The 13,800-nt window shown below is 37.6% G+C and overlaps 1 protein-coding gene across 1 annotated transcript in view; it reads right to left on the reverse strand.

Moving 5' to 3' along the window:
- Nucleotides 1-13,800, reverse strand: part of LOC108683074 (E3 ubiquitin-protein ligase TRIM9) — a 102,208-nt gene that overhangs the window by 21,502 nt on the left and 66,906 nt on the right. The window contains 6 exon segments of the mRNA XM_047882845.1: nucleotides 711-743; nucleotides 2,158-2,320; nucleotides 3,244-3,346; nucleotides 4,941-5,068; nucleotides 5,328-5,353; nucleotides 6,019-6,088. Of these exon segments, the coding sequence (XP_047738801.1) occupies nucleotides 711-743; nucleotides 2,158-2,320; nucleotides 3,244-3,346; nucleotides 4,941-5,068; nucleotides 5,328-5,353; nucleotides 6,019-6,088 (523 nt within the window).

The raw sequence follows: 13,800 nt of genomic DNA on the forward strand, positions 1-13,800 counted from the left end.
TTTATTGGTTGAATTTGTGTTTATTGGTTGAATTTATGTTTATTGGTTGAATTTGTGTTTATTGGTTGAATTTATGTTTATTGGTTGAATTTGTGTTTATTGGTTGAATTTGTGTTTATTGGATGAATTTGTGTTTATTGGTTGAATTTGTGTTAATCCACCTGTCTCGTTGGATCCTCTTTTACTAGGATTGAGCAAGGGAAGTATCCCCGTTCACCGAAGTATGAACAAATTATTACTTTTTAAGTGAACAAGTACAGTGGATGCAAAAAGTATCCGACATAAAGGAATAACTCTATTTAATTAAAGCTTATTCAACAAAATAACATAAACAAACACTATTCTGATGAATATTTATATGGAAAATGCAAATATCATATCAAAACAACAATATCATTAAAAGTTGACTTGATAATTGAAATTTGTAAAAGTTAAGGTTCAAAGTATATAAAGTTTTTCTTTGCGTCGGATACTTTTTGCACCCACTGTAACTGATCGACATAACATACTGCGTAAGTTGACTGTCATCTAGAAACGCACGGTGAAAATAATTCGCAATTTTACACATTCCAGATTATGAAAAATGAAATAGCATGAAATGTCGGTGATACAGTTAATGTGTACTTTGGTGTGATATTAATATCTTTAATCAAATGTTTGGATGTTTAAATGCTTGTTTCAGAATATAATTAATTTATAACTGTACTCACCGGCCGGCAGTCTGTCCTCTCCATCCCTCGCGGCTGCAAAAACAAACGAACGTTACACTCACAGAAATGATTATTGACACTTAGTCTAAATAGCGACTCATTTATGCCCTGGTATGGGTCATTCTGACTCAGTTTTGCTAAGCGTATCAGTGCTACGTACCGAAAGTGAATCATTATTTCGAGACTGGATACAGGATAAAAGAATCGCGAACAACTGAGTTTGGAAGTAACGTTCTTTAAAATGGATTAAAAGTGATTTTCGATACATCAAAAGTTGGTCGAGTTCAAAATAAATTTTAACTGCGGCCGTCTGATCATCGTTATTATTTTTAGTATTATGATAAATTAACGTACGGAAAATAGCATTTGCTCTCTAATCCTTTTGTGTGTTAATTTCGAATTGTGTGGAAAATATATATAAGTCATTACTTCGCATAATTCCTTGTAAATTGAATTAAATGAGTTACGCGTCTACATTTTAATTTTATTTGAATTTGATAAGAATTTCGAGGAGCTTTGCATGTCGTGGTGGTGCAATTCAAGTAATTTAATTGTTTCTGACTCAACTTAAGTCTTTACAATCAAAATCAAACACAAATTCACCAAGGTCTAATTTTAGAGAAGATGTATAATGACCGAGAATTCACACAGAAATGCATTCTGTTTCCATTAATTTTAATCCGATTTAAAATCTCTAAATTTCTGGTGTGTAAGCGCAAAAATCTTTAAGTTCATTCAAATTTAAAGACTGACAATAGCAAATAAGTCGCCACAGTACCAAAGTCGCCACACTCCTATGGGAACCATATAATGCATAACCGAAATCTTATAAAAACTTTCATTAAAAAATATGAGTATTCATTTTCTACAGAAAAAGAAAACAGACGACTTTAGTGTCGTTGTCAACAGAACTCATGTTTTCTTTATTGTGAATAAAAAAATATCCAAAAAATATTACGTTTCATGGTGATGAAATTGAACAAATTTATAGCCTTAAGCCATCAAAATGATCGAATTGTAAAATAATAGCCATTGAATATTAAATTCATGATAGTAAAATTGAAGTAATTGATGCTTATAAGTAATCGATATGATTGAATTATGAAGTAATATCCAAACAATTTTAATTTTCATGGTAGTAAAATTGAAATAATCGATGGTTATAAGTAATCGAAATTACTGAATTATGAAGTAATATCCCAAAAATCTTACATTTCATGGTAGTAAAATTGAATTAATCGATGGTTATAAGTAAGTAATCGAAATGGTTGAATAATGAAGTAATGTCCAGAAATCTCACATTTCATTGTAGTACAATTGAACTAATTGATGGTTATAAGTATATATGACTATATAAGTATATAGGAAGTATATATGACTATATAAGTATATATGACTATATAAGTATATATGACTGAATTATAAAGCAATATCCAAGTAATCGTACGTTTCATGGTGATGAAGTTGAATGAGTTGATTGCTCTAAGCGCCTGCTGATGGTCGAGGTCCAGAGGGAGGTAGGGGCTGAGCTCAGACGCGGGGTGTGACGTGAGCTCGCGGTCCCATGCCAGGTCCAGGTCACTCACACGGCCCGTCAGGTGAGGGCCCATCTCAATAATTAAATAATTTTAATTATATAATATATAGAGAGGAATTATAAACTAAATAATCAATTAAAGAGAAGTTAAAATATGCTACAAAATATGTATAAACTATCGCATACATGTGGTCCTACCTGAACAATTATTCATTAAGAAATTACGAACAAATCCATCAATTAAAGTGAGGAGAGTCTATTCATTTTGTATTAAATAAATTTCTTGAACTGATGATGGAGCTGGTCTGCGAAAAGTTGTCATTAAAGGTATGGTACATGAAAGTACTTGGCGATATCTTTGATTTTAAATTACTGGTGAACCTGTTATTTAAGCAAACTTATGATATAAGCGAGAAAAAAATATGCTCCGAAATATGCACTCATTGTCGTGTAAACAAAATAGCATCATATCATTATGATATTCATATCATCGTGTATTTGGGTCGGCATCAGGATATTATGAGATACACATCATCATAACTTGAAATACAATACATGTTGAAATACATGTATACGTGTGGTGCATCGATAACAATACAAATTATTCTTCTTACATAAACATGAATGGAATAAAGAGTTTAATAAAATTAATGAAATAGAATTTAAAGCACTAAAGAAACCATGAAATCTTATTCAAATTTATTATTCTTGGTTCAGTGGAGACTTAATTCATTATTGAAGAATAGATCCACTACTGGAGATTGTGCACATGCACACAGTGGCTAGTCTTGACGAAAGTCTTAAATTTAAACATAATGGTGAATTATATTTCAAAACTAACATACATAAACGATTGAAAAAAATTAAAATCTAGTTCATTAAGTTTTTAATTTAATTAAAAGTAACAAAATGAGAGAAAATGTATCCAATAAAATTCATGAACATAGCATTATTTGGATTAAGTTATTATTGTCCATATCAGAGATAGCTAATTACCTGCAGGAAGGCAGCGCTGTCAGGTTCCTTGATAGCCTCAATACAGAACTGCACCAGCGCCGTCGTCTGCTGCAGACGCCGCGTGCACGAGCTGGCGCTGTCTCTGCGCAGCGAACAACCGCGTCAACTTTACACACTTTCAGACCGCTTGTGGTTACCCGTTAACGATAATTAAAAAAATTGCTAAATACTCTCAGATCACTCATTTGGTTAGAAAATATTGCGGTATTACATTTTTCATGACTATTGAATCACCATTCCTACTTCCGTCATTACCGTTCTTGTCATTCCTATTTTCAAGTCACTATTTTTCGTCGTGTATACTGCGGTCAAGTCGTTACCAAGTATAAACGCTCTTAGATTAAAGAAAAAATAATAAATCCATCACAAATCATGATGAATAATGCTTATACATTAGTTTTAACGGCATAAAAAATAGCGAAATAAACTACCTAGAATGGTAATAGCCAATTGTCAACTATATATGTGCATCATACCAGTTGATTTTGTCTGCACACAACTGAACAATTAATCCGCCTAGTTTCGATTCGAACGTAAAAGGCCTAAATAAGTAGTAATTTCCGTGTGCATCAATTATATATCAGAGGGAACGAGAATCAGCCATCTGAAAAGAAATAAATAACGAAGACAGGATCACCGAAGAGCGACTGGAAGTAAAGAAGTGAAAGTGTGCGGAGGAGCGTGGGTGGACATCCGGTTATGAGATGCAGCGTTTGGACCATTCAAGATTGATCCGAGATTTATGCTTCATTCAGAGCTAATTAGCGAGAGTTGACCAAATGTCAATGCACTTTTTGCCTTTGTGTATGGCCGTACTCACCCAGTTTGGAACGGCAGAATGCCGTATTAGTGCTTCGGGCAGAAAGTCTTTCGCTTTTTGCACAATGTGACCCACATATTTTTCAGAGTGATGCAGTTCCAGAACTCATACGCACAAGCGACTTCAAAGGGCATCGTGAGAAAGTGCGAATTTGTGTTATTTTTCGTTATAAATTGTTTCCAGTTGACAGCTTTGCTCTTCTCCTTTTGAATTTGTGCACAAATTTGCAACAGGACAAGCAGTTGAAAATAGATTTGCATGGTATCCTTTACTGAGACGTAGATTTCATCTACAATGAATTTGTATCATAAAGCAGATAAATAAATTTTAATTGCTCGTGAGAAAATTGATCATTCGTTTGTGCCGCCACGCGTGATTGGTAAGTTTCGAAAAACGCAGAAAAATAACAAACCTGTCCCAAATATCAGCCGCGTATTTAAAAGACAATATCATGAAACAGGAAGAATTTTCTTGGCAATATCTATCATTTGCTTTTCGGATACCTGGATTATAACCAAGAAAATTATGTTGGTTTGACAGTTCAGACAATTTTGTTCAGGTTCACTGAGAACTTCAAGAAAACTTCCTATCATTTGCATAAGGCCTTCAAATTTTTTTAATCACGGGATAATAAAATGGAAGGGCTCTCAGACCCGCCTGCTTCTGCGGCCACATTGATTATATTGACTTATTAGTTATTACATTTATTGACTTATTACATTTAATACTTCGTTTAGCATCCCATCATTTTGGGCTTGAGTGCGCGCCATGCACTGTAAGTATGCGCTGCAGTGACTGCGCTAAATAACTGTAGGTGCGGGTTGTGGCCTCACGCTGTGCCTGCAGTTGGCTGTGCAGTCATAATGCTGTGGCCTCACGCTGTGCCTGCAGTTGGCTGTGCAGTCTCTCCCTGACGCAGGCCACAGCCTCGGCCAGTTCAGCACACTGCCTCTCCAGCGCCGCGGCAAGGGCGTCGCAGTGGCTCTGGTGAGCAGACACATGTGGTTAAGGGTGGGACGAAACCTCCCCCTTCCATTGTGATATTTACCTCCCGAGAGAGGGAGGTAAGTAGCACGATGGCAAAGAGGAGGGTTAGCACATAAAATCAAATATTATTCGTATCTTAACTCCTGGTAACGAGAGCTACAACCAGTACCCGAGTTGGATTTAGAGTCGCCCCAGCTTCTGATTCGAGTAATCAGAAGCTGAGGCGGCCTTCAATTTTGCATGGGTAGTGCAATACTTCTGGTCGGTCCTTCTCAACGTCAGCTACAAATACATGAATATAGATCACTCTTTTTGAATTACTTCTTTATTTAAACAAGTAGCATTTACTTTCTAAAGATTTTGTGTCACAATTGTGGTCTTTAGAGGGAGACTTCAGATGAGAACATGTGGTTTGAGTTAACAACCCTAATACATGAAATAAATAGTTTGTGGTTATCTCCTTCCCGCGTTATAGTTACTACCGGAATCGCTGTCGGTATACCCGCTATTTTGTCATTTAGCGAAAAATTCCTGACAGGTGGACTAAATTTTGAATATATCTGGAACGATGTCCGTTCAAGAATGAACGGACAAATGCTATGATGGGAACACGTTAATAGAAGGCCATGAAAATTAATACATAAAGCATTCAGGCATAACATTTTATAGTTGGAACGGTCAATCACAGTTACATGAAATCAGCGAAAATCTTTTGTTCTTTGCGTCTTGAGTTTTAAACGCTGCAAGCCTGCTTTATGGATACATTTTTAGAAATTGAAGTTTTATAATTGGGTTGTCTGGATTTTATTAAATCCAGAGTAGCTTGGTAAGTCAGCATGGAAAAGTTTTATCTGTTACTATATAATAAATGGTAATTATGAAAACGATAGTAGCTTGATGAGTGTACAATACTCACCGTGACTCGGTTCTGCAGCCACGGTACTCACACTGCGTGATGTGATGGTGAGCAGACTTGGCGCGGCCGCTCAGCTGCTGCAGACACGCAGACAGCTCTGCCTGCAGCAGACAACGTCGTATTACTTACGATAATATTCACTAGAAAAATAAGAAAGAAAAACTTTACAGAGAATAACAAAATAACGAAATGAGAAATAATTGAGTGGATGAATATATTATTATGAATATTATTAATAATTAACAAGATATAATGAAGGAAACGGTTAGCAAAACTTTGCGAATGTTTGCAGAAGAAAATACTTGCGGGTTCTGCGGCTAAAACCACGCTATTTTCATGCGGTATATTTACTCGTTAAGTGAAGAACGAAAAAAGTAGCCGTTAAAGTGAACCACGACCAAAAATATGGACATTCGGAATTCCTAGGACGTACAACTTTTTTAATTCGCCCACATTTCTTAGGAACAGAAAAAATTCTCCGATTTCGTTGTGTCTATAATTCCTGACCTCCCAAACCACGGCATGCCTCCTAGGGAAAGAATCTGTAAAGGATCCCTGAGAAAAGATGACCTCATAACGCGCTGATGGAACATAGGGCCATGTTATATATTAGACGGCTCTCCATATGGTAACATGGCACGCACTGCACATGGACGGATACAGCTCTATATTTTTGCGTTACTCCAATCAAAGGAAGTTTGTGAGAAAAAAATACGATGAAAAGATCAATGCGGGCTTATTAGACTTATTGCAAATATGATATCGCCCTAACCAAGTGGAAAATAATGATGGAACCACATTGTTCAACCATTAATTATTTCACAGTGCGGTGCTCATAATGAGTAAATTATTTACAAAATATATTAATGGATAAACTTGGTCAACGTTGCATCCCTCCCAACTTGTCGAGTCTAGGAGCGTGAGTTTGCTAGCCAGTGCAGAGATATACAATAAGCAAGATCTCTAATTTTACAATTCATTTTAAGGCCAGAAGATGGATCATAAATAAAATATCTAATTTTATAATTGATATTTAGGCCAAAAGATGGACAAGAACCCAAATCTATAATTTTACAATTGATATTAAGGCCAATATCCTGCAGCGCTCGTTGTTCAAAGCTTAATATTCCTCGCGTCCAAACCGGCCGACGAAATTACCCAAATATCGATAAGCTCGCTGCAGTGTTTAAAAAACTCACTCAGAGAAATTACTGAGACTTTGTCCAAAATTGCGATGGACTTATCACCCTTTTGTGCGTCATGTAGACCTAGTTTAGCCTGGCAAAAAAGCATATCAGAGCTACGTCCGCTCTCTGCTCGTGCTACTAGTAAGAAAGTGTGTCACTATTTACAGAAAATATAACCCATTCATTGTTATGAGTGCACGGCGAAGGCACTTAAGCTATAATGTACAGCAAACGCGTGTAATGAATGCTTGAGCTATAGACGGACATCACAGATCACCGTATCGCGTGATGATGCGAGGGATGCGTGATATATTTGGTGGTGATGCACCGTAGAAACGACCTGCAGGAATAACGAACAGCCATCGGCTGTGCCTACGTAAAGGAGCTACGATATCTTATAACTATGAAGACCTGGAGCCATAACATTAAAACGCGTACAAAAAAGTACACGTTCAAAACTCATTACAAGTGTACGCAGTGCCCGATTTCTCGTCTGTGATTGGTGGGATTAACATGAAAAGCCGTCAGAGATTAGCTGACGTCGTTACGAACGTGTAACTATTTTTGATAGTACGGCCCCTGATGGCTGCGGCTAAGAGGTAAAACAGACCAATAATGTCGCTTTACACTGAATATATTTACGAACTCTTGCATGCAAAAGGCTTGAAAAAAATGTTCAAGAATGTTTATTTTATATATACGAGCACTCGCACTAACTTTTATTAAAAAAAAATACTCGCACTAACTTTTATTTAAAAAAGCAAGAGTTTTGTTAAACTCGTACTTCTAGAGCATAATTTCCGAGATGATAGTTGATGTTTAGCGTAAACGTACAAATCACTAGTGTTCAAAAATTCTATCATAAATTATGATTTATTGAATTTATTTTACAACGGTTCGGACGATTTCATACAGAGATATGCATTTTTGACGGCAACGTTTACAAGGAAATCACTAATTTATTCAAATTCACCTGGATGATTTGAAAATATTTTTCGTTCGCTGGATTGATGAAGGGGATGATGCGATGAAGAAAAATTAAATAAATTATATTAAAGTAATAACAACTGTAACAAAATATTCATATAATATCATTTGAGGGCCACAACTAATTTGGGCGAACGTGCGTATGCTCAATAATTCAATAATTGAACATTGAAGTGGAGATGAAAGTGTTATGTTCTGGTAAAGAAAACTAGATTACCATTAATATACCTAAGATGTTTCATTATATTCAAGTCAAGAATATTCCATTATAAAAATTATTATAATGAAAATTCGGCACATTAGAATTAAATTTTTTACACTGAACTTTCATAAATAGCAATGAGTGTGCAGTAATGAATGAATGATCGAATGCACAAGTTCTCTTTGTGAAAATACGCTTTATTTTATCAGTCAACTTCACTTCGAAATTAATATTTATCAACTGTTGTAATAATTTTCATCTTATTTATTAACTGTTGTATTAATTTTTGTCTCTTTTGTTAACTGTTGTACTTATTTTTATCTTATTTATTAACTGTTGAGGCCGCTAAATTGACAATTGGGTCCGACGTTTGATATCTCCAGTGACGTCAATCTTGCTGGCGACAGCCAAATGCACGTTGCATTTGTTAGTGGCTCCTGAACATACGAATTCATACTTCATTTGAACTGTCAAGGTTATCAGTTCATCCGATGATTCGGAAAGAGCCTAGTTTTTATTTTCATACCCGATATCTATTTTTCGCTGATTTTACACAACTACCAAGGAATTTTATTATTATGGAATAGCGCTCAAACCTGTTCAACTCGTAATGTTTGATTTTCTTTCAGAAACGTTACGAACTTTAATTAAACCTTACAACATTAATAAATAAACTTTCTAAATCGCATCATCTTTCGACCATCGCTCAAAGAAACCCACGGTTTCTTTGTATTAACTACCAGATTTTTTGACCGCCTCCTAAGCCAGCTTGGCCTTGGTTGCTCAGGCGGTAGCCATGATACCGTTCTGACAAAAAACTGACAGCTGAAGAAAGGAGCCAGCTTTTTCCCTGAGACAACATGTTATTTAATATAATATACTATGTACGGGAAATATATAGTCGTTTAAGTGAATTTTTCAAGAGAAATTGTTTCCGAGCAAGTCATGAACTTCAACGAATAAATAGAAGTAAAAAATTAAAGGATTACGAGACAAAAAACTTACAAAAACTGATCGTACAAATTCAAAGCTGGGAATGGTACAAGATTTAAGATTTCTGGAAGATTTAAGATTTTTTGTGGTAGAAAAAAAACGTGTAAAAATATCAGGTTAACATGGGCAGCACTCACAAAAACCGAGGGAAGAAAATATTTTCATATTTTCTAATGAAACATCGTACGCATTAATTTTGGGCATTAACAAACCCTAAGGAAATATAAACGGAAAATATTCACAAGTAAAGATCAACACAAATTTTTCGTATCATTTCGCTAATTTTCACATTCCTGTCACCTGAAATCTTCGTCTGATGAAACATTTTTCTCACTGTCGGATCGAGGAACTGTTTCCTTGTGTACTGAATACTTTTTCTACAATTGCATGAATTATTAAAAACAATATAACAATGGATTTCAATTGTTTAATTGGTAAATTTGTTCAATGCGGTTGTTTGCACACAAAGTATTAATCAATTCAAGTTAAGTCATGCTATCGAACAAATGCTATCGAACGTCCTGATAAACATTTATGATATGTATGAGATTTTTCTTTTTCGTTGGGAATACTTACATGAATTTGAGTCAAAAATTATTCCTATACACCAAAAAAAAATCCTTCATAGAGAAGAGGATGAAATATAATGAATGCGAGCCGAAGCAAGAAAGGGAGAGAGGATCGCTTTGGTGTTCCCCTCTCCTATAACTCGATAAGTGGGTCAAGCTTTCCCTCACGCTCCCCTCACTATTACCCTCACCATCCCTCACCATTGTCCTTGAGTGTACAGTCACCATCAAAACTACGCCAATGAGCGTCACCACCGACATGCACCTCTTGCCGACACTACACGTAGGGAAATGAGCGAAACTTTGTCCAAATAGCGCTAACATTTTTCAATATCAATACAGAATAAGAATCAATATACAATAATTCAACACGATCAATCAAGATTAACTGTTGAATATCTGAAGAAATAGTCAAGTCGTTTGACCTGAAATATATTGCGCCATGAATATTGTGCCGTCTAAACTTAATATTTCCGATCACAAATATCTGACCGCGATAGAAGCAAGGCATTTCTCTTGACTCAGGCATTTCATTGCGTCGCTTGCATTCATACCGAAAATGTTCAATTACTAGAAATAAAAACTCATGCAAAGACTCATGTCAATATTTATATTCTCAGGAGCATACTTTTCAAGACGCATTTTATTCTTTGTGTAGCATACGAGGATGAAAACGAAGCTACGTATCGAGGCACGAGGCTACGTATCGAGGCACGAGGCTACGTAACGAGGCACGAGGCTACGTATCGGGGCACGAGGCAAAATATCGAGGCACGAGGCTACATATCGAGACAGGAGGCTACATATCGAGACAGGAGGCTACATATCGAGGCACGAAGCTACATATCGAGTCACGAGGCTACGTACCGAGGCACGAGGCTACGTACCGAGGCACGAGACTACGTATCGAGGCACGAGACTTGTCCTGTCACGCCGCATCTGTCATGAAGACAGGACCAGCACGGCGGGGGGGGGAGGGGTATCACCGACGCCCTTTAGGCCTACACAGCGACCGGGCCTATCGATTGGGCGGCCGCCCCTCGCGCACGATAGTCCCTACGATCGTGACACTCGTTAGGGAGGTACGTGTGAGGGAGGTACGTGTGAGGGAGGCACGTGTGAGGGAGGCACGTGTGAGGGAGGCACGTGTGAGGGAGGCACGTGTGAGGGAGGCACGTGTGAGGGAGGCACGTGTGAGGGAGGCACGTGTGAGGGAGGTACGTGTGAGGGAGGCACCAGTGGATCCGGATAAATACGCGTGTGAGTGAAAGACAACAACATTTGCGCGTGAAAGTCTGCGCAAAAACTTCCTTGATGAGCAATTACAATGTGCGGGAGAGTCTGCATTAATTACTACAACAGTAAATTCCGGATGATAAGTTCGTCAACAATTTCTAAACTAGGTCAATTTGTCCAAGGAATTTCTACGTTCATTTTTTGGATGTTGATAGAAGTATGGCTATATAAAGAAAGAGTCGAGTTTCTGCTTGAAATGGTCTGCTTAATCACACCTAGTCTGCTCTACCCGTAAAGCAAATTTGCCCACATTTTTCTGTTTTTTTTTTCAAGTCTTTATTACTTTAATTGCGATTTTTGCTATTCTAATCGGTACATTTCCGTGTTAGTAAGTAAACAGCTGAACGCACAGTTCACCAAAGTTCCCTTAACTCGCGATGCTTGCCATCAAAATATTCAATCGGGTGCTCATGCCATTTTTTAGAAGTCCGGTAAATGAAGCAAAAATATTATACGGAAAGACCTGTTGGGTGATGGAAATTTAAGTTATAATGAATGATTGTTTGCTGGTCCCTAGCTCGCCGGTAAATTTGACAGAATATACTTTTAGAAGAAAACATTATTCTTGACTTTAATAATTCCAAGTAAAAATTTGCAAGAAAATATTCAAGCATCAATCTTTTCATTCACTAATGAAAATTCTGAGCACCGTTGCAGCAGTTATCTGCAGCCGGAGGTCAGGGTCTCATAATTTCATTTTCGCCTAGCTTAGCTGGGAGCCTAGCCCCCTTATTTGCTGAGACCAAACCCGTTATTTTGACGAACGCTCGGGCTTTTTTCTTTTGCCTGATAGTTTTTGTTGCCTATTTTCCTGCTGCCTGTTACGAATCTCTGATAAGGCAGCAGCACACTTATTATCTCCAAGTGATTCTCTTTAGAAAATATCGACGGATTAGAGACGGCCAAAATATCAGCCTTGGATTAATCACCGATAATACGGGATTGTTTTTAATGAATGTTATCAACATGAGCAGCAGATGATCTGCTGTATAATCATCGTGCTTAGAGTCTAGGATCAGCGGCCGAATCAGCGGCAGAGATCAGTCCGAATTGCGGCATGACGCTGCAATTCGGCAACCATTTTTTCGGCAATATTTTTTCCGCGTAGCCTGCTTTTCCTCTTCCCAAATTAAAAGTAATTTTAGGAAAACAAAGATAAGTCAAATTAAATCTTAATCTCGTGTTTAAACTTCTCTGAAAAACGGATAATGTGTTAATGATGCTAGCTTGTGAGAGGGAAAGAATTTCTACTGATATTCATACTTTACAACCACTTAAACTAAGAACTCGGCCAAGAATTTTTCTTTGATTGCGTCAAAGGCTAACACGAAACAGACGCGCTGTGATCGCGAGAGTTTTGTCAACGCAGCTTCGAACCACTACGTGTCTAAACAAAATACATGCGAGTAAATCGGCAACTTTTTCCTATGGGAAAAACAAATCCTTGAGCAAAATCCAAAATTGAACTTATCCAATTGATCTCAAAGCACTCGCTGTCGTCTTGAATTGTGAGACTTTATTAACCCACTACTTAAGCGTCAACAACTCAATTGATTTTCTTCGTCATGTTGAAGCATTATATTTATATTTTATCAAAACAATTACTAATTTCGAAGGAAATTTTTCTCGCCAACTTTGTAAGGCGTGAACGGCACAATGCGACTCCCCAAACCAGTCCGCGGTAACTGGACGCCTTCATTGCATTTCCTAATTACACGGCTGGGGAGCGGCCGTTTATATTACGAGGGTGAGCAGAGATATACCGACACCCATCGCCCCACCCTGTGTGAACCAACCCAGTGCGAACCCGTCCAGTGTGAACCCGTCCAGTGTGAACCCGTCCAGTGTGAACCCGTCCAGTGTGAACCCGTCCAGTGTGAACCCGTCCACCAGTGCGAACCCATCTAGTGTGAACCCACTCAGTGTGAACCCATCTAGTGTGAACCTACCCAGTGTGAACCCACTCAGTGTGAACCCATCCGTCACCCATCCCATCCAGTGTGAACCCATCTAGTGTGAACCCATCTAGTATGAACCCATCCAGTGTGAACCCATGTAGTGTGAACCCATCTAGTATGAACCCATCCAGTGTGAACACACCCAGTGTGAACCCATCCAGTGTGAACCCACCCAGTCCGGTGTGGTCCACTCCCTCACAACTTCACTCAGAGGACCAAATAACACAGAGGACGCCTTGTGCTGAGATTTAAATTAAAATAAAGAGTTTAATGCGCTTAATTGAGTCGAGGACTGATATTCATCGCATCATAACATCAAGAGTCAAATTTATATGATGTTAGGATTAATATTTAGGATATTAATAACATTATTATTACGACAAGAACCGTTGCTTATTGCACGGGGCCTTACTTTCAAAACTCGCTAAGTGAACGTAAGTACTTACGCTCTATTTTCTTGTCTATGATTGGTGGATTTTGCTTGAAAAGCCGTCAATGATTGGCTGATGAACTTACGATCTCTTAACTTTTTTTGAAGTATAGGCCCAGTACTTCATACCCTTCATTGAAAAACTTTCATTTACTTAATTATTCAATATGTAACAGTAGTACTTGAAAATT

The sequence above is a fragment of the Hyalella azteca genome, unplaced genomic scaffold (genome assembly GCF_000764305.2).
Source record: "Hyalella azteca isolate HAZT.00-mixed unplaced genomic scaffold, Hazt_2.0.2 contig11451, whole genome shotgun sequence".
NCBI classification, from domain to species: Eukaryota; Metazoa; Arthropoda; class Malacostraca; order Amphipoda; family Hyalellidae; genus Hyalella; species Hyalella azteca.